The 26,455-nt window shown below is 37.7% G+C and overlaps 1 protein-coding gene across 7 annotated transcripts in view; it reads right to left on the bottom strand.

The window, feature by feature from the left end:
- The window catches only part of Xrn1 (5'-3' exoribonuclease 1), a 117,388-nt gene that overhangs the window by 72,232 nt on the left and 18,701 nt on the right, over positions 1–26,455 (bottom strand). For 4 of the 7 annotated variants that reach the window (XR_003734162.2, XM_028866016.2, XM_037207850.1 and 1 more), the window contains exons 3-16: positions 25,776–25,873; positions 23,248–23,357; positions 23,036–23,146; positions 21,194–21,276; positions 18,562–18,649; positions 18,308–18,476; positions 17,389–17,456; positions 16,894–17,031; positions 12,979–13,045; positions 12,669–12,774; positions 10,294–10,383; positions 7,402–7,558; positions 4,586–4,705; positions 490–659 (exon numbers count right to left, since the gene is read on the bottom strand). Coding sequence is in view for 6 of the 7 variants with exons in the window: in XM_028866016.2 (XP_028721849.1) it covers positions 490–659; positions 4,586–4,705; positions 7,402–7,558; positions 10,294–10,383; positions 12,669–12,774; positions 12,979–13,045; positions 16,894–17,031; positions 17,389–17,456; positions 18,308–18,476; positions 18,562–18,649; positions 21,194–21,276; positions 23,036–23,146; positions 23,248–23,357; positions 25,776–25,873 (1,575 nt within the window). In the remaining variant the exon portion in view is untranslated. Of the gene's footprint in view, positions 1–489; positions 660–4,585; positions 4,706–7,401; positions 7,559–10,293; positions 10,384–12,668; positions 12,775–12,978; positions 13,046–16,893; positions 17,032–17,388; positions 17,457–18,307; positions 18,477–18,561; positions 18,650–19,705; positions 19,744–21,193; positions 21,277–23,035; positions 23,147–23,247; positions 23,358–25,775; positions 25,874–26,455 lie in introns of those variants that run through there. The other 3 variants (XM_028866013.2, XM_028866014.2, XM_028866015.2) reach the window with 3 other exon arrangements.

Raw genomic sequence — 26,455 nt, 5'->3', positions numbered from 1 at the left:
AGGTTAAGTTATAGCTTATCAAATAATGCTGGGACTAGAGACATGGACAATGAGAACAAAAATCACAAAAATTTAAAACAGAAATTGTCTAGAGATAAAGTACAGAGATACACTAGACAGAAAAAAACCACAAAACTGTAGTAGAAGGAAAGAGAATTAGCATCTGCTCAAAGTAGAGAATGATATGATCCATGGAGAGAGATGCTTTGATGCTTAGCAAGCTGGGTGTTGCTCATTAATTATTAATTTTGTTTTGAGACCAGGACTTCTTCTGTTGCTGATCTTGAATTCCTGGGCTCAAACAAGATCCTTCCACCTCAGCCTCCTAAGTAGCTGGGACTACAGACTTGAACCACTATTCCCAGCTTATTGGATCTCAATTAATTGTCACAAAATATGAATTCGTCTCATAGATACTCAAGCCTCTGTGTGTGTGTGTATGTATATGGAAGTTCTTTTATTATTGGGAAAATTGCCAAATAACATTACCTTGTACAGCACCGTTCTATAGCAGGGAACTTTTCTGGCCATGGAGAGGAGTAGGTGAACTCTGTTTCTCTATCATACCAGCACATTAGACATTCACTGTGCTGGTTTCTTTTCCTCTCTTCCTTTTTGAGGGAGTGATTACATGTCTCCATGGCTTCCAACAATCGCTTCTGATATAAATAATAGTAAAAGATTAAAAAAATTCCCATAATCTCAACATACAGAAAAATATTTTCCCCTTTGTAGACTACCAGGTTCTTAAAAAATAAGATCTTGGGCTGATGGGGTGGCCCAGAAGATAAGGGCACTTGCTGCTGTCTGATGACCTGAGTTCAACCTCTGGGACACACATGACGGAGGGTGATAACCAATGTTCACCTGTGGAACATGTCATGAATAATATGCATGAGGGTGTGCAAGCAAAACGAGAGGTGAGTGGCATTCTCAGGTGCACAGCGAGTTTGGCACCAGCCTGACTTACAACACAAGGCAATGAAAATGGTCCCGAGAGAAGAAACCATGGAGTAAGAAATTGAACTAGAAGCTGCCCCAGTGTAGAGGAGAAGAGGATAAGAAGCAGACTCAAATCCAAAGGCAGAAAGAGGGAACTTGACAGACAGGTCATGTACAGAAATGAAGTACGCCCAGCTGGGCATGTGGTGCAATCAGGAGACCAAAGTACCAAAACGAAGAATCCATGGGATAAAAAAACTAAAAACTAAAAGCATAGAAATTATACCAGAGTATTTCTCAATTCCAGAGAAAGAAATGAACATCTAAACATAAGAGGCATTCAATTTTTACTCATTCACTGATTTACTGACAGGTGTGTACACATGCAGGAATGCTTGCTTGTGTGAAAGGCTAACTTCAATTGTGTCTTCCTCTATTGCTCTCCACTGTATAATTATTTCTATTTTCTTTATTTTTAACTTACTCATTTTATGTGTATAGGTGTTCTGCTTGCATGTAAGTTTATGCACTATGTACATGCCTGTTGCCTATGGAGGCCAGAGGAAGGTGTCACATGCCCTGAACTGGAGTTACAGATAGTTGTGAGCAGCCATGTGGGTGCTGGAACTGAACCCAGGTCTCTTAGAAGAGCAGCCAGTGCTCTTCACTGCTAAGTCATTTCTCCAGTCCCATTTTTTTTTTTAAATTAAACTATTTACTGTGTGTGTGTGTGTGTGTGTGTGTGTGTGTGTGTGTGTGTGTGTACACACACGTATGTGTATGTGGATGCACAGATGCCATAGCACATGTGTGAAGGTCATATCAAAGAAAAGTAGGAAAGGAGCCAGGTGGTGGTGGCACATCCCTTTAGTCCCAACACTTGGTAGGCAGCGGCTGGCAGATCTTTGTAAGTTTAAGGCCAGCCTGGTCTACAGAGTGAGTTCCTGGATGGCCAGGGCTACACAGAGAAACCCTGTCTCAATAAACAAACAAACAAACAAAACCCCCCCAAACAAACAAACAAACAAAAAACCCTGGGGCTGGAGAGATGGCTCAGAGGTTAAAAGCACTGACTGCTCTTCCAGAGGTCCTGAGTTCAATTTCCAGCAACTACATGGTGGCTCACAACCACCTAATGAGATCTGGTGCCCTCTTCTGGTTTGCATACATGCAGATAGACTACTGTATTTATAATAAATAAAATAAATAAATCTTAAAAAAAAAAAAACAACAAAAAACCCAGATCCAACCAATCTGGATCATATTAAAAACAAAAACTCCCAAACTATATAGAAATTAGCAAAACTCTTTCAGTAATAACCTTAAATGTAAATGGCCTCAACTCAACAAAAAAAAAAAAAAAATGAGAGAGAGAGAGAGAGAGAGAGAGAGAGAGAGAGAGAGAGAGAGAGAGAGAGAAGACACAGACTATAGACACAGACTGAAACCCAGGATTCAACTGTTTGCTGTTGCCAAGAAACACCTCACTGGCAAAAGAACCCACAGACTGAGATTCAAAGTATTTCAAGTCAGTCTATCAAGTGAATAGAAGGAAAAAAAGCTGATGTAGCTAACCTCATATCTGAAAAATGTAGACTTCAAATCAAAATTGGTCAGAAAAGATAAGAAGGCCATTATATATTGAGGGAAAATCAATCAAGATGACATAATAACTGAGATACATGCACTAAATGTTGTAGCTCTCAATTTCACAAAATAAATACCAATAGGTATAAAAGGTCTCACAGATCTCAATAGAATAATAATGATGACTTTAGTACTGCACTCTCATCCACACAAAAATGAACAGAGACACTTCAGATTTAAATTATACCATAGATCCAATGGACCTATGAGGAATCTATCTACAAGAGATACCAAATACATATTCTGAGCAGCCCATAAAACCTTCTCTAACACAGACCACATTCTTGGCCACAAATCAAGTCTTCACAGATATAAAAGAATCAAGGTATGTATGTAGTATAACCAGCAAATGCAGCACTTGGAAGGCAGAGACTAGGGGATCTAGAGTTTAAAGTTATTCTCAACTACACAGCAAATCAAGGCAAGCCTGGACTATGAGATTATCTTAAAAGCCACAAAAAATGAACTGAAATAATTCATTATATCTTATCAGATCATAGTGGAATATTGGACATCAATAGCAAAGAGAAACTACATGGAAACTGAATAATATACACTGGCAGGAAGTGGGTGAATGAAGAAATCATGGAGGAAATTTCAAAGTTTCTGGAATCAAATGAAAATGAAGGCACAACATTCTGGTGTACAGCTAAGGGTGTTGTATAAAGTGGAAAACTATGAATTCGTACATGAAAAAAAGAAGTCAGTGATCTCAAATAAACCATCAAATAAATGCCCCAGGCTTAGAAACAAAAGAATAAGGCATATCCCAAACAGTAGGTGTCAAGGACTTTCTGAAAGGACTCTAAGAACAGAGGATATAATCCCAAGAATTCAAGGAGATTCAGTGAAATTAAGACATTTCTAACAGTTGCCAGGCAGTGGTGGCGCACGCCTTTAATCCCAGCACTCAGGAGGCAGAGGCAGTCAGATCTCTGTGAGTTTGAGGCCAGCCTGGTCTACGGAGTAAGTTCTAGGACAACCAGGACTGCTTCACAGAGAAACCCTGTCTCGAAAAACCAAAACCAAAACCAAAACCAAAGTAGTTTCTAACAGTAAAGAAAACAATCTGGCCGGGCGTTGGTGGCACACGCCTTTAATCCCAGCACTCGGGAGGCAGAGCCAGGCGGATCTCTGTGAGTTCGAGGCCAGCCTGGGCTACCAAGTGAGCTCCAGGAAAGGCGCAAAGCTACACAGAGAAACCCTGTCTCGAAAAAATCGAAAAAACCAAAAAAAAAAAAAAAAAAAAAGAAAACAATCTGTTAAAAGTTAAGAGACAGCCTATAGAGTGGAAGAAAATTTTTGCTAGCTATACATCTGATAGGATTAATATCTAGAACCAGTAGTGATCCTCAAAAATTAAGTAGAAAAAAATCATTTAATGAATAAGTAGACAAACGAAATAAACAGACAGTTCTCAAAAGAATAAATACAAATAGCTAATATATGCAAAAATGTTCAACATTCTTAGCCATCAGGGAAATACAAATTGAAAGAACTTTGAGTCTATCTCACCCCAATCAGAACAACAATCATTAAAACAACAAATGAGCCGGGCGTTGGTGGCACACGCCTTTAATCCCAGCACTCGGGAGGCAGAGCCAGGCGGATCTCTGAGAGTTTGAGGCCAGCCTGGGCTACCAAGTGAGCTCCAGGAAAGGCGCAAAGCTACACAGAGAAACCCTGTCTCGAAAAAAACAAACAAACAAACAAAAAAAACCAAATGATAGGCACTGGGAAGACAGCTCAGTTGGTAAAGTGATTAGATATTAAAACATCAAGACCTGTGTTTGATTCCTGGCTTGCCCATGTATTTTTGCTGGGCATGGTGGTGTACACTTGCGATCGAAGTGCTGGGTAGATGGAAACAAGGAAGGCCCCCTATTAGGCCAGTGAATGGTGTCTGAAGAATGACACCTAAGATTAACTTTGGCCTACACACACACATATACATTTAAAGACTACGTGTTTATATGTAATTATTTCATATACTGACCTCATCAATAAAAGGTATTAATACCACAGCTTCCCATTCCTGTTGTTTCCCATTTAGGTCAGTTTTAAAATCAGGTGGATAATACTCTATAATTGGTGAGTCCTCGCTGGTCATCAAATGCTGTGAAAATATAAACAGGAAAACAGATATCAGAGACTTTATCAATACAACTTTTCATTAACATACTTAGAACATTTCTTTACTAGGTTGCAACCATGTATTTGGTACATTATACTTTTCAACTCAATGAATCCTTTTTTACCCTTTTGTTCTGAAACAGCATCTCCCTGGTCTTGAAATTAACACCTACCCGGTCTCAGTCTACCCAGTGTTGGAATTATAAGCCTGTGTCAGCTTGGTCAGCAAACTGTACGAATTTCAATTGTATTGCTACTCATTTCCTTTCTGTTTAACTTAGCTATGTAGCAAAATCATTTTTACTATGAGTTACTTCTCTTTCTCTCTCTCTCAATCCCAGTCTTGACACAGAATTTAAGTAGTCTAGGCTAGCCTTGAACTCAAAAGCCTCCTGCCTCAGTCTCAAGAATGCTGGAATTATAGGTGTACACCACTACATCCCTGCTACTATTAGTTTTAATTCTGTCATTTTTACTTAGGAACTTTTATTACATTTATGTATTCGTGTGTGTGCACATATATTATGGTGTGCACATTCACGGTATGTGTATGGAGGTTAGAGGACAACCTGTGGGAATCAATTCTCTCCTTGCATCATGTGGGTACTGGGAATGGAAGTCACCAGGCATGGCAGCAAGTTCCTTTACTTGCTGAGCTTCTTGCCAGTGCCATTTTTAGTTTTCTACTGCCTTTTCGCTCTGTAAGACCTACCACCTAAATTCTGTTGTTTTTGTTTTATTTTGGGTTTTGTTTTTGTTTTTTTTTACTTACAAGTTCAGTTCAGTTTTTTTCATATATTTCTAAGAGTTCTTCATTTCAACCTCAAATTAATAATTTCTTTCCATGCCCTAATCAGTTGATTCTAGTAATATCATTACTAGCATCAAAGATAATCTAAAAAGAAAAAAAGTAAAATCCAAGACCCACAATACCATTAATAACAGTCTGATAATGCAGAATTTTATTAAACTTTATAAAAGAGGTAGACAAAGAAAGCATATCAATGTCTTATGCAAAAAAAGCATTAGGAAATGTAAAGGGAAGATTATAAAATTAAAAAGCAAAGTAGCATATTCCTAAAGTGATAATCTAAAATTTAATTGCTATTGCATGAACACTAAACACATAACACAAGTGTGATTATAACACACTTTTTTTTTTTTTTTTGGTTTTTCGAGACAGGGTTTCTCTGTGTAGCTTTGCGCCTTTCCTGGGACTCACTTGGTAGTCCAGGCTGGCCTCGAACTCACAGAGATCCACCTGGCTCTGCCTCCCGAGTGCTGGGATTAAAGGCGTGCGCCACCACCGCCCGGCATCACACTTATTGGCTAACTGTGGTAGTCTAGCAGAGTTAATATAGCTGAAGGAAAAACCAAAAACAGACATCAGAGATATTTAAGAAAGGGAGGCTGAGGCCATGATCGAGTATAGGACAGGGCTCAGGAAGAGGCAGAAGGGACCATGACAATGTTAAAGGAGCAATGGCTTATGTGTGTGCATCTACTCCAAGTTGTGAGACCAGACATGGAATGAGAGGTACAGACACAGACCTAGAAAAACTAAATTACTTTTATAACCTGCTTAGTATGCTTAGTGTGACTTTGGAGACCCTGTCTTCCTCTTGTTAATATGAAATATGTTGTCAGCCGGTGGTGGCACATGCCTTTAATCCCAGCACTCGGGAGGCAGAGCCAGGTGGATCTCTGTGAGCTTGAGGCCAGCCTGGGCTACACAGTGAGTTCCAGGACAGCTAGGACTGTTTTACAGAGAAAAAAAACAAAAAACAAACAAAAAAAGAAATATGTTAATAAGAGCAAAGTCCTTCAATTTGATAGATGGAATGCTTAAAAATCTAAGTATGTCCTGAGGTGATACTAGTGTCAAGGTAAAAGCTCATTAGAATGGCCACCATTCTAACAGCAGAGGGATAGTAACAGAAACCAGGACATAATCTTCAAATGTGCAGAAAAGGAGATGGCATCTGATTCTACCTGTTTTAGGTGAATTTCTTCAGTGTAGAAATAAAGATGTGCTTAAAGTGATGAAAATGAAGAAACTAGGTACTGAAAAGTTTATAGAGTTTCCATTAAAAAGAGTCAATTAAAAGTGAAGAAATTACTTGTCAAAGATTTGCTAAAAATGTAATGTTGTATTTAACTCAAACTCAAAATAAAGCCAGGCGGTGGTGATGCATGCCTTTGATCCTAGCACTTGGAAGGCAGAGGCAGGCGCATCTCTGTGAGTTCAAGGCTATCCTGGTCTACAATGCGAGTTCCAGGACAGCCTGCACTACACAGAGAAACCCTGTCTTGAAAAAAAAAAAAAGAAACAAAAAAGCTGAAAATAAGTATTGTCTAAAGATAAATAAAATTTGGGCAGCAGTGTTTCCAGGCTTATATGAAGAATTAAATATAAAAAAATTATATAAAAGGTTGGAGAGGTGGTTCAGTGGTTAAAAACCCTAACTGTCTCCCCAGCATCTACATGGAAGCTCACAACTGTGTACATAACTCCAGTTCCAGGGAATCCAATGTCCTTAACTGTCTTCTGTGGGCACTAGGGGTACATGTGGTACGTAGATATACATACATGCAGGCAAAACACCCGTACAGATGATATAAAAATAAATCCTTATAAAAAAAGAATATTAAGAAAAATCACTCAGTTCCAAAGCCTACCTGGTAGCACGTAGGAAGCAAATTCTTGCTGGCTGATGGCAGGACGGCAAGAAGCTGCTCAAACGGCTTGAAGGGCTTCCCCAGTTCAAAGCGGATTGTAAGCGCGCTGATGTTGCGGATGTCAGACAGGAAGGGTGCATAATGGTAGGGATAATACCTATGAAAGAAATGAGTTTGAAACGGAAAACTTTATACAAAATGGTCAATAGCAAACATTAGCCTACATTTATTAAAGATATATCATCCGTAATTCTATCACTTGAGTATAAGAAATTAGCACCTTTGTAAAGCTTAGATCACATGATAGTAATAACTAACTAACTAACTAACTAACTAATTTTTTTTTTTTGAGACTGGGTTTCTCTGTGTAGCTTTATGCCTTTCCTGGAACTCACTCTGTAGACCAGGCTGGCCTCGAACTCACAGAGATCCGTCTGCCTCTGCCTCCCAAGTGCTGGGATTAAAGGCGTGCGCCACCACTGCCCGGCTGCAATATATATATATATATATATATATATATATATATATATATATATATATATATTGATAGGTGGGGACTTAAGAGACAGGGTTTCTTCACCTAGGAAACCAGGACTGGCCACCAAATCACAACTTTCTTAAATGTGCATGGTGGTATTGGGGATGTTTCATTTTAAGTCCCAAATGTGGATCACAAATCTTTCAATGTACTAGACAGTAATGAGGTGGTTAGAACCTTCATTCTAGTCACTTGAACCTGAACCCTCGTAGCAAAGGGCTGGACACCTAGTAAACCAGCCCCTGAAGGACAGTGGGTGTGGGCGCATACAGCCATCAGTCAGCTCTAAGAACGTTTTATCTTTCAATCAGTGTACACATCACTGCATTTGGGATAGAGATTAAACCACAAATCAACCATACACGTTTGTTTATAATATAATCTTGCCATCTTTAACTCCAGACATGTTTTAATAAGGCTTTGAAGATAAAATTAAAAACATTTCAATATGACACAGGGAGACAGAGACTGGGGATATAGAGAGAGAAAGGAGGAGAAAAGAGGGAGACCAAAAACTGTTTTTAAAGTTTATTTGTGTATGGGGATATGCATGTATGTGGAGGTCAGAGGACAACTTGTGGGAGTCAGCTCTCTTTATCATGTGGGTCCCAGAAACTGAACTCGGGTTGTCAGGCTTGGTGGCAAGTGCCGTTACCTGCTTAGCCAACTTCCCTGCCCGAGACACTTTCACATTCCATAATTATGACAGACAGCTCTAATGGACAGGAGAGTTTAGAAGGCAGAATGGCATACAGAATAGTGGAAAATATATTGCCCTTCTAAACAGATAGGCTTGACTTGACTTTTGCACAATCTTGGGATGATTACTTAGATTTTCTAAGCTTTAATTTCATCCGTAGTGAGTAGAAACCTTATACTTTGAGTATACAAAATTATAGTTTTGCAGTGCCTGACTTTACTGCTTGGCAACTAAGCAGAATTGCTGGCATTTAGCCTTCTTTAGAAATAACAAATGAGAATCTTTACATTTAGATTTTTCTTGAGAGGCCCAAGAATGTAAGAATTTCTTTTCAGAGCTGGCTGACAAGTGGATTAACACCCAAAGCCCCATTATTTTGCATTGTTTCGAGCTTCTTGATGATATTCTGAAGAGTCTACCACACTGCTCTGAAGACTGCTGTCATACAACGGTCTTTTCTAAATGCTGAAGAACTATTTGGGTTTCTTTTTCTCTTCCTTCTTTTTCTCTTTCTTCCTTTCTGTTTTTTTGAGGCAAGGTCTTGCTATGCAGTATAGCTGACCTTGAACTTGTGGTGATCCTCCTGCCTCAGCCTCCCAAGTGATGGGATTACAGAGACGAGATGCCACATCTGGATGTTATTTTTCTGTTTTAGTAAATGAGTAGATATAATTTGATAGGAAGTATCACCCCCCAATACTCATGTACAGAAAAGACTGGTTCCCATCTGTTGTGCTATTTGGGAGGTTCTGGAAACTTTAAGGTGGGACTAGATGGATTTGGGCCACTGAAACATGTCCTCAGGGGCTCTTGTCCCATGCCTTCTTCTGTCTTTCTACTTCCTGGTCACAAGGGGGTATTAACTGTTCCTCCATGTCCACCCTGCCCTGATACTTTGTTTCACTACAGCTAAAAGAGAATGGAGCTGGCTGAGCATAAACTGAAGCCTGAAACCAGGAGTCACAATGATCTCTCTTCTTTTAAATTGTTCTGTCAGAAATTCTTGTCAAAGAGAAAATCTGACCAATACAGGAAACAGTAGAGAAATGGTGAATATTACTATTTTTAGTAACACAAGCAAAGCCTTTCTTTCAGCCACATATATAATTAGTTCACTCTTCAGAAATCATTCCTGCTAAAGAGTACTGTTTTTGAGAATACAAAAATGTGGAGAGTATTACAAACACCCTCATGTAGTCATTACTCAGACTCAAACAGTTAAGACACTGTCATTCCTAACAGACTCTTTCATTTTGACTTTCCTGGTGGCACTAGGAAACAAACCCCAGACTTCATCCACGCTAGATAAGTGCTCTAGAATGGAACTATAACCATGATTTTCTCTCTTTCTCTCTGGTACTAGAGAATGAACCAAGAATCTCATTCAAATGCTTTAGTGCCAAGCTACATCCCAAGCCCATGTTGATTCACACTGTTAGAGTATTTTGCAACTTTAGGTTAACAAACGCTAGGGCTATACATATCTTTCTTTGTAGAAAGTCTTCAAAATACTTTCACTTAAAAATAGACGGTATTTAATTTAAACTTGATTGTATACATATATGAAAAATTCTTTTAAGTAGAAATAAAAGAAAAAGAGATGTGTAAATGAGACTCTATTAGTAGGAACCATTATAAAATGAGATGACTTTACCAGCTCCAGGATTGGACTCCATGATAGTAATAGTGTAAGATCCATTGTATAGCTTGAACATAACAAGCAGCTTGATCAGCCAGAAACTCACTGAAACAGAAAGGGATATTTTCATTATAACATTGTTTTCTGAAGATAGGCCAATGTCTTCAGTTGTATTTTTAATACCTAAAAATTATAAACAGAAAAATTCCAAAATATTTACAATTCCATCTTGTCACATGAAAGGTTGCTTTAGTTTTCTAAGCCAACCATCAATATAGTTAAACCTGATGTGCATACTTAAGTTGTCAGTCTGTTATATTTTTGCCTTAATGTTTGTGAAGATTCCATCTAATGAACTTTCTATAAAGTGGTACTATCACTCTCTTAAATAGTGGGAATGAGAGTAAACCCAGAACTTTTAGAAACCTAGTGATAGCATTTACAACACCTTTTAGAAAGTGTTATATGTTCTGATCAGGATTCCCTCTAGTCTTCTTTCTCAAAAGCCAAACGCTATTATTAAGATTTGGGGAGCCGGGCGGTGGTGGCGCACGCCTTTAATCCCAGCACTCGGGAGGCAGAGGCAGGTGGATCTCTGTGAGTTCGAGGCCAGTCTGGTCTACATAGTAAGATCCAGGAAAGGCGCAAAGCTACACAGAGAAACTCTGTCTTGAAAAACCAAAAAAAAAAAAAAAAAAAGATTTGGAGAAAACAAATCTTCAAATCACCACAACAAAATAGACCATAGTCTAAAGCAAAAAATAACCACTTAGAAATTTTGTATCTCTGTATTTCTAGTAGGTATGCTTATATCTTTAAAATGTCTTGTTATTAATTAATTTGTGTGTGTGCATGCCATGTACTTGTATGGAGGTCATGGGACAACTTTTAGGAGTTGGTTCTCTTGGTAGGTATGCTTTTAAACGTGACATATAACACTTTCTTACTTTAAACAAGTATTTCCTGATTGCTAGAAATGTGGATAATGGAGAAAACAATTCTTATCACCTTCTAGCAATTACTAGTCATTTCGGTGTGCTGCTTTTCAGTCACTGCTGAGTGAGACCGCGCCATCTTGCCCAGTGAATTTCTGGGCTCCAGTGATCCTATGGGCTTAGCTTCCCAAATAGCTCGGACAGGCCACACACTACTACCCCAGTTAGTTTTTTTTTGTTTACCCGATAAATGTGTGTATTATAAATATGTGTGACTGTGTTTCCTGTCTTCAGATTATACCCATCTTTCCGGGTTGTGGGGACTCTTTGCAATCACTATTGAATAGGTGTCCACATTCTGGAGATGGGGAGAGGAGAGATGATGAGCCAGAGGTATACTGAGCCTTCCTTTTTTAAAGACAAGATCTTGCTATGGAGCTGAGCTGGCTTTCAACTTTCACCCTCGTGCTTTGACCTCTTGACTGTACTCAAGTGTTACAACCCCTGGCTCTAGGATGGTGCTTCTTATTAGACTTTTAAAAAATTGATTTGGTTGTTTATGAGACACATTCTTGTAATGTAGCCATGACTAACCTGGGACTTGCTTATGTTAAGTTTTTTGATTCCAGATTGTGGTAATCCTTCTGATTCTGCTCCCTGAGTCCTTCCTAAGGGATTATAGGCACTGGCTACCATGTTGGACCTTAGACATTTATTAGTATTATTTTTTTTTCTGATATTGGAAATCAAACTTGGGGCCTCCCAGAGTCTAGACAAGCATCCTTCCACTGAATTGTATCCTTGGTCCATTGATTGGACATTTAGATTACTTTTAATTTTTCAGTAGTTTAAATAACTTGTAATATGTATAAGGATATTTACATTTGCTAATTAAATCGAAGTCATTTTTATGCATGTGTCGTGTGAATGCTTGCATGTATGTGAGTGCATATGTTTGTGAGAGAGTGCTTATGCACACGTGTACTTGTTTGTGGAGACCAGAGACCAATGTTGGTTATTTTCCTCAATTGCTCTCCACCTTGTATGTTGGGGAAGGGTCTTTTGTTGAACCCAGAAGTCACCAATTTGGCTATTCTAACTAGCCAGATTGCACTGGGGACATCCTGCTTCTACATTCAGGACGTCCTCCTGAGCTCTAGGACCATAGGTGGGTTGCCACACCTATTTGCACGGGTGCTAGGGAGGAGAACCTGGGTCCTCAGGTAGTGGGGCAAATGCTATCCACTAAGCCATTTCTACCGACCAAGCTATCTCCCTAGTTCATCTGATTAGCAATTTTTATTATAGAAATAGAACACATGCCAGGATTACTATAATGAAATGCATACTTTAAGAAAACAAAAAATCTCCCACTATTTCATTAAAATCAAGTTGTTTTCTGAAGAACTGCAAAATCTACTTTTTCTACTGCAAAATAAATCAGAAAAAGCATACTCAGATACTACATCGACTCCCATCTTCGTCATATAGTATGTTCTTTTATATTGTCTAAATTCAGTTTCAAACAGATCATCATCTTCCGTCTCATCTTCAAAATTATCTGTGAGAAAAACCAGAAAGATGTGACTGATAAATATGAATATTGTTTTCCACCCGATGTGGCGACTGATGCATATCAACATTAATACTTATAAACTATCATAGGAACTTATCCAACTCAATATTGCTGGGTTAGTACTAATAAAGGAACAGTCTAACAACTATTGTGTCAATGAAATAACGTTAGAACACAGTGAGTACTCACCTTTGGAAGCCACTACTTCGCCTTCACTTTTGTCTAAAGCAGCCCAACTTAAGGAATTTTCCTGGCCCTATAAAATTATAAATTATCATAAGATGAACAGCAAGATGTTTCCAAGTCAGACATGTAAAAAGGAGATTAGGAACATACTAAATACAACTGAAATGATCTTTAAAGGATACTCTATAGCAGCTTACTTTAAAAATAAGATTTAAGCAAGGCAGTGGTGGTGCACGCCTTTAGTCCCAGCACTTAGAGGGAAAAAGCAGGCGTATCTCTGTGAGTTCAAGGCCAGCCTGGTCTACAAAGTGAGTTCCAGGATAGGCTCCAAAGCTACACAGTGAAACCCTGTCTCGAAAAACCTTGAAGAAAAAAAAAAAAAAAACACCTTAAAACTGTATGTCTTTTTGGTTATCAATTGTTTTCTAAAATTATATATTTTATTATATAGAACTGATATATAAGTGATTCTCACTAATGTAAAAGTATATTTAATTATATAATTATATGTACCAAGACCAAGAGTATTTAGTTTATTGATTACAATATAAACAAAAATGGAATAATTTAGCTGGGCGGTGGTGGCGCACGCCTTTAATCCCAGCACTCGGGAGGCAGAGCCAGGCAGATCTCTGTGAGTTCGAGGCCAGCCTGGTCTCCAAAGCGAGTTCCAGGAAAGGCACAAAGCTACACAGAGAAACCCTGTCTCGAAAAACCAAAAAAAAAAAAAAAAAAAAAAAAAGAAATAATTTTACAACCTATCAACTTAACATTGTTAGACACCAGTGTGGTGATATTGTGTTCCCTAAAATATTGTACACCCTAATAAACTTATCTGGGGTCAGAGAACAGAACAGCCACTAGATACAGAGGCCAGAAAATGGTGGCACACACACCTTTAATCCTAGCATTCCAGAGGCAGAGATCCATTTGGATCTCTGAGTTCAAAGCCACACTGGAAACAGCTAGGTGTGGTAACAAGAGCCTTTAATCCCAGGAAGTGATGGCAGGAAGCAGAAAAGTATTTAAGGCGTGAGGACGAGGAACTAGAGCTGGTTAAGCTTTTAGGTTTTTGAGCAGAACAGTTCAGCTGAGATTTATCCTGGATAAGGGCTCAGAGGCTTCCAGTCTGAGGAAACAGGATCAGCTGAGGAATTGGCAAGGTGAGGTGGCTGTGGCTTGTTCTGCTTCTCTGATCTTTCAGTGTTCAACCCAATACCTGGCTCCAGGTTTGTTTTTATTAATAAGACCTTTTAATATTCATGCTATACACCAGATTTTGAGCTGCTCCTAATACGACCTATCTGTTTCAGCTTGACCCCAATGAGCACTTTCTGAATCTCTGATTCCAGTCATTCTTGAGTCTCCCCTAACCTCTGGATCTTCCATGCTCGCCCATGTTTTTATTTTTATGATCATAACCTTTCCTCTCGTGTGACTACCAGCAGTGACTCCCATTAGCTTTTCTTTATACAACTCTGGCCTCTACCAGCTTCACAGTCATGGGCCATGCCTACATGTATTTTTATGACAGCTCACATATTCCTGGAAGACTGGTGAAGTTTAAGGACTGAGCTAAAGTAGAGGAGCTAGGAGTTACTAACATGTAGGTTTTGTGAAGAGGTTTCCTCCACAGTTGCAAAGTTTCTTCTTTCTTTCCTTTTTCTTTCTTTCTAGTTGAGAGAGCCTTACTGTGTAGTGCAGGCCTGACCTGAAATTCAAGATCCTCAAGCTTCTGCATTTTAAGTAGGAGTTAAAAGTATGCATCATCACACCTAGTACAAGGCTTGTTTTCTTAGGAGTAATACCCTGTAGTGGAATCAAACTGATGACTTCTAAGTTCCACTAAAAAAGAGCTATGCACATATGGTAGGCTGGAGAGAGAGCTTGGTGGATAAAACATCTGATGGCAAATGTGAGGACTGGAGCTACACCTCCAGCACCAAGTAGAAAGGCAGCCAGCTGTGGCACCTGCCATAACCCCAGCACTTGTGAGGCAGACATGGGGATACCCTGAGCTAGTGGCTAGCAAACTAGCTGGAATCAGGGAGACTAGGTCAACTGTGATTACCTGCTTCAGTAAAGTGACAAGCAACTGAGGACGACAATTTCAGGCCTCCACATGCACCAATGCACACATGCACTCACACATACAAATACATACAAACTCTACACACATAAATGTGAAATAAATTATGAAATAAAAAAACCATGCCAGAGAAAATCAGGATTGTTAGATGTTTTGGATGTGGAAAGCAAGGACATTTGAAAAAGGACTGTAAACAGGTCATTCCTAGAAACAATGTTTCTTCAAGGAATAATGGCAACAGAATGCCCCTTCCTTCGGGAGTATGCAGAAGGTATGGTAAGGGAAAACACTGAACCAACGAATATAGATACAGTGCCCCCCTCCAGCAGGAAGTAGTAAGAGAAGCTACGCCCAAATTCCCAAATTATATGTAATTTTACTTTGTTAAGGTTAAAACCTTCCTTTTAGAAAAAAAAAGGGGGGGGGACGTGCTGTGGGATGTTCTGTATGGCAAATGTGTTGCTCTGATTGGTCAATAAATAAAATACTGATTGGCCAGTGGCTAGGCAGGAATTATCGGCGGGACTAACAGAGAGGAGAAAAAAAAGAACAGGAAGGCAGAAGGAGTCACTGCCACCTGCCGCCATGACAAGCAGCATGTGAAGATGCCAGTAAGCCACGAGTCACGTGGCAAGGTATAGATTTATAGAAATGGATTAATTTAAGCTATAAGAACAGTTAGCAAGAAGCCTGCCATGGCCATACAGTTTGTAAGCAATATAAGTCTCTGTGTTTACTTGGTTGGGTCTGAGCAGCTGTGGGACTGGAGGGTAAGAGAGATTTGTCCTGACTGTGGGCAAGGCAGGAAAACTCTAGCTACACAGGATGTTTACATTTCCTAGGGAAAACTTACTAGTCATGAGCCTAAATAGAGCCAGGATGCCATCATTATGGATAGGCTGAAGAAAAGTTGAGGTTTCTTTTACAAACTAACACAAGCAAGACATCATTTAATTAGAGATCTTCTATAGACACTAGAATATTCTAAGTGAGTCTATCATTCATTATTAAGCAGAAACATTTACTAGATATTATACTATTTTAAAAAGATTTATTTATTTTTATTTTGTGTGTATGAGTGTTCTGTGTACATATATGTAAGTGTACTGCATGCATGCCTGATGCCTATGGAGGCCAGAAGGGGGTGCTGGATACCTTGGAACTGGAGTTACGGATGATTGTAAGCCATCACATTTGTGCGGGAATAAAACCTGGGTTCTTTGCAAGAGAAGCAAGTGCTATTAATCACTAAGCCATCTCTCTAGCCCCTAGATACCGTTCTATTAATTATTCTTAGTCAGTCTACTGCTGGCCTAGTGTCACAAAATGAAATGCTATAAATATTCACAGTTAAAAACTAGTTCAAGAGAACCATGTAACATACTTATAAATCCCACAACTTAGGAGATAGTGGAAGAGCCCTGAAACTGGAGTTACAGTTGTAAGCTGCCATGTGGGGCTGGGAAATGAACTTGGGTCTTCTGCAAGTGCTCTTGACTGCCGAGTCAACTGTCTAGCCCCATTTATTGGCTTCTTGATAGAGGAAACATACTGCTATTCCTTAGAGGGGAAAATAAGAAACTAATTTCTCCTTAAATACATATTTATGATATGAGAGAAACAGAGAGAGACAGAAACCAAATCAATTTTAGATGCTCATAAGAAGAAATGAAAACAAGACAATGCTCTGAAACCCAAGGAAACTGAAAAACAAGGAATATTAGTTTAACTATTACAGTTGAAAGGAAGAAAGAAAGAAAGAAAGAAAGGAAGGAAGGAAGAAAAGAAAAGAACAGGAAAAGAAAGAAGGGACACTAGAAACTGGTCACCTTTGATTTTCTCTTTTCCTTGCAGTTCTTGGCTTCTTCGGCTGCCACACCTGCTGCTTCATTGAGATACTTGTTACCAACTTTGCTTTCAAACCATTTGAGGTCAACAAAAACTTCACTGAAGTGCTCTCGATCAAACTGAACAAAAATAATTATATTTTAAAATGACTTAAACATGTGTGAAAGAATACAAACTAAATTTCTAACAGAAACTATTTCTGGGGTATAGAAAAAGAGAATGTTTACATACACACACAAACACACATACACAGTATCATTAACTTGGATAATGTTTGTATACATACATACACAATATCATTAAATCTGAAAATTAAATATAAATAATTAAAATCAAATAATTCAAGTGAAATTATACAGAATGAACAATCAGAACAAAGCTACAAAACAGTTTTATTCCCCCCTCTTGTATTAACTAAGTGATTAGTGACCATTCACAACTACTCCAGGATAGGAAAAAACCTTGTAGTTACTTACATCTGACAGTTTCACAAGGTATTTCTCAAATCGTGGTAAGTTGAGATGTCCACTTTCATTAATATAACCTAAAATGAATCAAATCTAACTTGTAGTTTAAACTGACATTATTTTCTAAATAGCTCTATAACATTCTTTCTATAAACTGCTGAATTATCAATTTAATGAAGAAAACCCTCTGTTTTACTGTCTATAAACTAGCTTTAGTTCTTATAACCTTTATATTTCTATATTTTAGCCACTGGCGTAAAATATTGGAAAGTCCAGGTTACATAATAATAATGCTTCCACATTTCCAACCATATTTGTAACAACACCATGTGTATTACAGTCTACCTGCATCATTCAATTTGACATGTTTATGCAAGAAAAGGGGTGTAGCTGGTTGTAGAGGCACACATGTATCCTGTTATATTAGGTTATACAGGCTGAGAAAGGAGGATTTTGAGTTTGAGGCCAACCTGGGAATACATGGTAAAACTTTGCCTCAAAAAGAAAAAGAAGGAGGAGGAAGGAAGAAAAAAGAAGAAAGGAATAATTTCCTATAATTTAGAAAAATTGTTTACCAATTTCCCATTTTTACTGAAAAAAAATTTTGATTCATATTAAATACTTTTACGTATACTTTGAACAACTGGATTTCTACAATGAAATATGAACGGAATGAAATGAAAGTAATGAGGTCTGTTGGTTTTCTTAAGGAATCAGAGGTGACATTATTTATTTAATGAGTGAGGTTATTTACATGTGGTCAGTTTCTTTAGTGACCACTGAAAATAACAACCTCAGTGCCTACCACTTAGACTAAAAGGAGCACACAACGTTTTCCTAATTTAGTCATGCATGCAATAATCTAATAAATAGAGATAAATCTTTAGGGTGAGCTGGTAACTAAATTATCAGCAAAGAGTGGTCTTACCTCCAAGTTCTGGCAGGATGGCAATATATGTTCCATAAAGAAGAGGCAGCGCATCATGATTAATATGTAAATGAGGTAGATGAGGGATAAAATCATTGCCAACAAGAAATCCCATCAAAATCCAATCATCTATAATTTTTTCAATATCATATTTAAATGTGATCTTTTCCTATGGCAAAATGGAGAATAAACTGAAATCCCACAGAAATTTCTGTATGCAAAAAACTGCAGTCAATGGCTATATTAATACTTACTTTTAATGCTGAAAATTCATAATCAATATACTCTCTCATTAAAGACAAGTGTAGGAGGTGAAACGTCGTTTCTTCTGGTGCACATACCCTGCAATTAGTCAAATGATCAAAACAGAGTGGTCCAACTTCAAAAATGCAGCAATGGTTAAGTAAAAGTTATCATTAAGAGATAATTCTTATATTTAAAGCAAGTAATTTATACACAATTATATGAGAATGCCATAATGGGCGAAACATGGTACAGTTCAAAATAATTGGTTTACATTATACTTTTGGTGGAAGGACTCTTAAGAACTGATATGATCTAAATACACAATCCATATAAGAAACTAGTGTGGCTACTGGTCATTGTAGGAAGTGTACAAATTAGTGAAGGTGTGACGGTGGATGTACATTTTTAAATTTATGCAATGTAGATTATCTCTTGCAATGGATAGGAAGCTATATTGGCTTATACTCCAAGTTTAGCTATAAAAAAAGAATATCAGGGGGACAGTAATATATTTAAATAGATAATATATAAGCTAGATTTATAAGGATCCAAGGGCAGTTCAACATAAGAAAACCAACATCATACAGCACATGAACAGAGTGAAGGGGAAAATTTTCTGGGATCATTTTTCGGAAAAAGGATTTAACAATATTAAACATTCTCCCATGTTAACACCTGAAATGTAAGTACTCAGGAGGCAGAGGCAGCAGGATAATGAGTTTGAGGCCAGCCTGGTCTACATAGAGTTTTGGCTAGCTTGGCCTATAGGAAGAAACTGTGTTAAAATTAGAGAGAGTGGGCTAGCAAGAGGCTCACTGGGCAAAGATACTTGCCATTAGGTCTGATGACCTGGAGTTTGATCTCCAGAGCCTGCTACTACTACAGGCTGTCCTCTGACCTCCACACATGCCATGGCATTGCATGTGTGCATGCACACACACATTCTCTCTCTCTCTGTCTCTGTCTCTCTCTCTCTGTCACACACACACACACACACACACACACACACATTGTAAAATATACTCTCAAAAGAAGAAGAGCTATAGAGATACATTTCCTTAATATGACAAAGGACATTTATGAAAACACATAATTAACATTATAGAGTGAAAACATTATTCCTAAGATCAGGAATAAGACAAGGATACCTACTTTACCACAGCTATTCAATACACCATAGCTATTCAACACTGTTCTTTAACTCCTAGCCAGGGCAATGAGGCAGGAAAGATAAAGAAATGGAATTAAAATTGGAATGGGATAAGTACAATTTTATCTGTTTTCAGATGGTGTGATTTTACATACAGAAAACTCCATAGTATATATAAAAACACATTAATGTTAATAAACAAATAACACATCTACAGGGAACAAAATAGGTAGTATTTCTGTACACCATCAAAGGAAATTAAGAAAATTATTCCAGGGGCTGGAGAGGTTAAGAGGACCAGGGTTCAGTTCCCAGAACCCACATGGTGGTTCAAAACCATCTGTAACTCTAGTTATAGGACCTGACATCCTCTTCTAGCTTTGGTGGGTACCACACATGCATGTGGTGTATATACATACATGCAAGCAAAACACTCATGCACCTAAAATAAAATTTAAAAAAATTGGAAAAACTTGACTCCATATACAAATGGCATCCAGAAGAGTTAAATACTTAGGAATAAACCTAGCCAAGGGAATATCAGGGAAACTGCAAAATATTGCTTAAAGAAATTAAAAGAAGACACAAAATGTGTACACATGGATTAAAAGGCTCAACATCAAGATGTTTTAAAAGATCTACAGATTTCTGAGATCTTTCTTAAAGCCATCCTTTATCAAACCCCAATGATGTTTCTCACCAAAATAGGAAAATTGATTATTTACATCACCAAAATAGGAAAACTTATCATTAAAAAATAAATAAATAAATAAAACACCATGCTTCCAAGAGACCCTAAACATACAAAATAATTTTGAAAAAAGAATAAAGTTGGGGTTTCATTCTTCTTGATTTCAATGTTAACTACATTAAAAATCTACATGAATACACCAGTAATGGTATAAAAACAGGTAGATATGACTAAGAAATAACAATGAAACACAAGAAATAAAACTTTGCATACATGATCAAATGATTTTCAACAAGGAACCAAGACTTTCAATAGGGAAAGGACAGTTTTCTCAACAGACAGTGATGGGAAAATTGAGTTCCCACATACAAAGAGTGGAGTTAGATTTTACCTCATACTATATACAAATACTAATTCAAAATGGATAAATGATGTAACTATGATAATAGTTATGATGATAAACAATGTAAGCTAAAACTATGTGACTCAGAGCGGAGCCTAACTCAGCAGCAGAGTGCTTACTGCTGGGTTCAAGTCCAGCACTGCAAAAATAACCAAAGCCCCAAACAGCAAAACAAACCCTCTACAAAACTTTTAGACTGAAACACAGGGGTAAGCTTTATGAGGTTAGATTTGACAGTGTTTTCTAAACAGACATCTAAAGCATAGGCAATAAAAGAGGGGGATGCCCTGGACTACGGCAAATCGCACCCATGAACGAAGACTATCTGCAGGGCCCATCTCTAAGGGACTACTAGCCATGCTTCAGTTTTGTTCCTTCTCCCAACACCTGATTTACCTTTGTGTTTTTTTTCCACCAAACCGAACTTCTTCTCTTAAGAGAGAAAAATGTGCCTCGTGACTTGTTAATCCAAGCATGATCTGTTGAAAAATAATTATGAAATATTTCTATCCTACCTTTGTTCATACCATTAGGTTTACAAAAGCAACTTAATATCTATATGGAAAAAACTGCAAAGTCAAAATGTGAAAATTGAAATTAAATATGCAGATATCACAAAATGACCCAATGCCAGGATATGGATGGAATCAAGGGAGTCCACTTTTCTAGAACGATGTCCACCTCAGAGCCCACGAGCCTTGTAAGTGACACTATATCCTCTACTCCTCCTCCCTTAAATCACAAAACTTTCTCTGGATTTCCACAAATTCCTACTTCTTATGAGGATTAGAAATTAGAAGCAGCAGCCGGGCGGTGGTGGCGCACGCCTTTAATCCCAGCACTCGGGAGGCAGAGCCAGGCGGATCTCTGTGAGTTCGAGGCCAGCCTGGGCTACCAAGTGAGTTCCAGGAAAAGGCGCAAAGCTACACAGAGAAACCCTGTCTTGAAAAACCAAAAAAAAAAAAAAAAGAAATTAGAAGCAGCAACTCTCCTATGCTACAAAAATATAGAGGATGCTTAGAGGTCAGGGTGACATTAATATGAAAATTCATCCAAAATGGAAAAGGGCACTTTAATTTTCTTCTATGTCTTACTCCCTCAAGTGAACTCAAAAGTGTAGTGACCATGTGAATCAATGGCAATATATATTGTTTATTATATTTAAATTCTTATTCAAACAACAAAACAAAGTGAAAATTTATGACACAATCAGGAAATGTGGTTATTTGCCTTAAGCAATTATTATTATGTATGTGATAATGGCACTGTGGCTAAGTACCTTAAAAACTTGTTTATACAAATATGAAAATATGTATTTATTAGGTAAAAACAGTATATGGAATTTGCTTCAATAACCCATTTTTGTAGAAAAGAGGCAGAAGACTACATTAAATTTAAAAAAATTAATATTTAAGGAAACTTGCCTGGTGTGGTGGTGCATGCCTTAATCCCAGCACTCAAGAAGCAGAGGGAGGCAGATATCTGAGTTTGAGGCCAGCCTGGTCTACAGAGCAAATTCCAGGTCTACAGAGCAAATTCTAAGACAGCCAGGGCTGTTACAGCCAGGGCTACACAGAGAAACCCTGTCTCAAAAATAAAAACAAAAAAGCCCAGAAAACTTAAGAAAATTTAAGAGTACAAAGAAGGTCATTATACTAGCTTGCTCATTTAGTTTTGGTTAGTACGAAAACTTCTCTGATAGGGGGCTGGAGAGATGGCTTCAGCAGTTAAAGAAAGGTTACTACTGCTCTTGCAGAGGACCCGGGTTCAGTTCCAGGTACCTACAGGGCAGCTCATAACTACCCCTAACTCCAGTTCCAGGGGATCCAATGCCCTCCTTAGGCAACAGGCACACACGTGTTACACATACATACATGCAGGCAAAATAGTCATACATATAAAAGGTATTTGAGGCATGGAGCTATGAATTAGGAGGTTCTCGTGACAGTAAAAACATGAGGTTAAACAGTCCTCTTTCCTTGGCTTCATTCAGCATTTCCTCCTTAGCATCATACTCATAGTCTGTAGACTATACCGACATCAGATATTCATAATCTATAACAAACCAACAAAGCTTATTTTCTCAATTCTTTTAAAACTTAGATAATGGCAAATGTAGCAATCATTGCCTTCTATATTTGTTGCTACAGCCAATGAACTTCCTGCATTAAAAACTCCACCTCTTAGGTATTTAGTTCTATGACACAAGCTTATAATGACAATAAGTGGTATACCTACCAAGTCAGCATCTAAGCCATAAAGACAATGTCTGGTGTTTGGATCATGATCTGGCTTTGCTTTCTCGGATCTGATAAATTCCATGATTTTATGCTCTCCTTCTCCAGGAGTCTAAACATAATGTTTAAAAAAGAAGGTGGTAATATGCTATGCTTCAAACTTTGAAAAAATTTAAACTTTTAGAAATTCCTTAGATAAACAAAGATGATAACCTCATGGCCTGAGAAGTAGATGGTAACGCCTTGCCATGATTTGTCAGTGGAAATTTTCATATTTACAAAATACTTCAGATGTTCATGCAACCTGGCCATGAATTCAGTCCCTATAAATAAAAAGTTTTAAAAAGGTTAATCTGAGAAAGAAAAATAGCAAAAACAGTTAAGTTCCCAGTAACAACACAGAATCAGTATCTTCAAAGAAAGCCCAAAGCTCTCTTGCTTATCCTGAAAGCGAATAATAGACTGTGTCCTCTAGCAAGTATCTTCAATGCTTCAAATGTTACTAGCAACCTTAAATGAAGTCAGTGCAACAAAGGTAGTCATGAATTTTACACCATCTACACACCGTGCTTGAAGTATTTTATCTAAGAGCAGTTTGAACTTTAATTAACTCCAACTTTCTCCATTTTTGCTGAATTCCTAAGCACATTATTAATTTTATTTATTATCATTATGCCTGTGTATGGTGTGTAATGTGTGAGGGTGAGTATATGTATGCTATGGCACATATGAGGAGGCTAGAAGAGTTTTCTGTAGTTCATTCTATCCTTCGACCATGGTTCTAGGCTTTGAACATAGGTCAACTTGTATGGAAAATACTTTTACACGCTGAATTGTTTTTCTAGATCCTGAAGTATTTTTATAAGACATGTAGTTTTAATCAGATTGCTAACAATAATTATTGTTAATTTATATTATTAATAACTAATATTGCTTTCTTCTTTTAAAAAATGTGTAGTCCAGGTTAGTCTTAAACTCACTATGAGCTAAGGATAACCCCAAACTTCTGATCCTCTGCCTGTGGCATGCACAACCACACCTGATTTATACTGTGCTTAGGACTGAACCCAGGATCTCATGGTACAAATGATGGACTCTACCAAATAAACTGTATTCCCACTCCAACAACTACTAGTATGTGTATATATAGGTTCGTGCAGAAGCATGTGTTTATATGGAGCTCAAAGGACAACCTGTGATTGGTTGGTTCTTCCTTAGATACCATCCACTTTGTTTTTTTACTTTTTAGTCAGGGTCTCTCTGTATCCCTGGCTGCCCTAGAACTTGCTATGTAGAACAGGCTGGCCTCAAACTCACAGAGATCTTCCTACCTCTGCCTCCCAAGTATTGGAATTAAAGCTGTATGCCACCATGCCCAGCTTGTCTTTTGAGACACAGATTCTCACTGAAATCTAGGATTCAATAAGTAGGCAAAACAGGTTGACCAGGAGCCCCAGGAATCCTTCCAACTCATCTCCCCAGCAAGCTTACAAGTGTGCACCACTATACCCAGTTTCTTATATGGGTGCTGGAGATTGAACTCAGGTCCTTATGTTTGTGTGATTAAGTACCCTACTGATTGAGTTATCTCCCAATAACTGCTATGTTTTAATTTTTAAAATATTTATTATATATATATATATATATATATATATATATATATATATATATAGTGTTTTGCCTGCACATATGTATGTGAACCATGTGCATACAGTGCCCTTGGAGGCCAAAAGAGGGTATCTGATCCTCTAGAACTGGAGTTACAGAAGGTTGTAAGCCACCATGTGGATGCTGGGAATTGAACCCAGGTCCTCTGCAAGAGCAATCAGTGCTTTTAACCATTGAGCCACCTCCATAGCCCCAATTACTACTATTCTTAACATGAAAAATTATTTTAATCTGGAAAGTGAGTATACAATGATTATGCCATAGAAAATCTCAGATGATCAACAGCCATAGGCAATAATACTATCTTAAACTATATCCAGGAGAAACTGGTTATTAAATTGAACAATGTGTATCTAAAACAACAACAACAAAAATCACTAGTTTGTATGGAATTTAAAAAGTTACATTTAAGATTTTTGCCCAAAATAAAGGATTGTAAAGATGCCAGTCAACCCCCTCAAGTGTATCAAGTAGGGTAATATATATAGAATTAAGTTAAATAAATTACTATTTGTTTTTACATTTATGTATTAATTTTATTTGTGTGTGTGGAGGTCAGAGGATAACTTGCAGTAGCTCCAGCAAGGAGCCTGGGTATTGGACTCAGGTCATCAGGATGGGCTGCAACTGCCTTTATCTGCTGAGCCATTTCCCTGGCCCTATTTTCTTAAAGTCACAGAAATCCCAGATTCCTTTGGGAGGTAGAGGAGTAAACTCTCTGGACTGAAAGAATGGATTTCTCATCCTGAAGCCACGGGGTAGGTATAGAAACTTGTATTTGATACTGGTGAGTGAGCAGAATCAACTGAAAGCCCCTGTGAGCTCCTCCAGGTTAGGAACTCTATGTAGCTGACAAAGTCTCTCCATCTCTGCTCATCAACACCAGGAAACACTACAGGGGGGTCTTTATAGGAACCTTCACAGCCAACATGATGAGATCATCTCATGAGCAGACAGAAATGGAAAAACACGGCTAGTGAAGGCCTAAGGACAACTAGTCTAAAAACAAATCCCATTAGGAAAATCTTCAATTTCTATCTGAAATCTTTCAGAATGTCTTTCAGTCAATTTACCTGGCGTAATACAGTTAGAATCAAATCTGGCTTCTGTAGGAAGTGTTTCTCCCTTTTCTATTGCTTTTTTAATTTTGTCTTCTGCCTCCTTGGCTGACCTTAAAAGAGAAAAAATATCTTACATTTTCTAGAAAATAAACATTTTACACAAATTATTATTTAGAAGCTTTTTTACATAAAACACTAATTTGTTGACCTTAAGGTTCAAAACTATACAATTTAAAAATAATAATAATAAAAATGAATAAGCCTAGGAATTCTTTGTTTTTATTTACAGAATTGAGGTTTGTTTTTTTTAATATGAAGACTATAGAAGATGGACATTAAAATAGTAAAAAGCTCACAAATCATTACAAACACTTAAGTAATTCTAACATAATATATAGCAAATTTATTCCAGAAGCAAGGACAAAGGCTTTAAGTGTCAATTGTGTTTGCTATATTTAATTATATCATTTAATGATTTTAATAATTTTACTAATCATCAATGATATGAGTATATAAAATATAGCAAAAAATGATTCCAGGCTTTAAAGATTACACTCTAAGGGGAGGGGGCGCAAGGGAACAGCAAGGGGAGATATTGAGTAGCCATGCTTAATTTAGCTGCAATATAGAAACAACTATTAAAATAATCTAAGTAAAGATAAAGACAGCCTACACTGAGATACTAGATTTTA

Source organism: Peromyscus leucopus, chromosome 7, assembly GCF_004664715.2.
Source record: "Peromyscus leucopus breed LL Stock chromosome 7, UCI_PerLeu_2.1, whole genome shotgun sequence".
NCBI classification, from domain to species: Eukaryota; Metazoa; Chordata; class Mammalia; order Rodentia; family Cricetidae; genus Peromyscus; species Peromyscus leucopus.
Note: the sequence above shows the minus strand (reverse complement) of the source record. Positions and strands in the feature narration are given on the sequence as shown.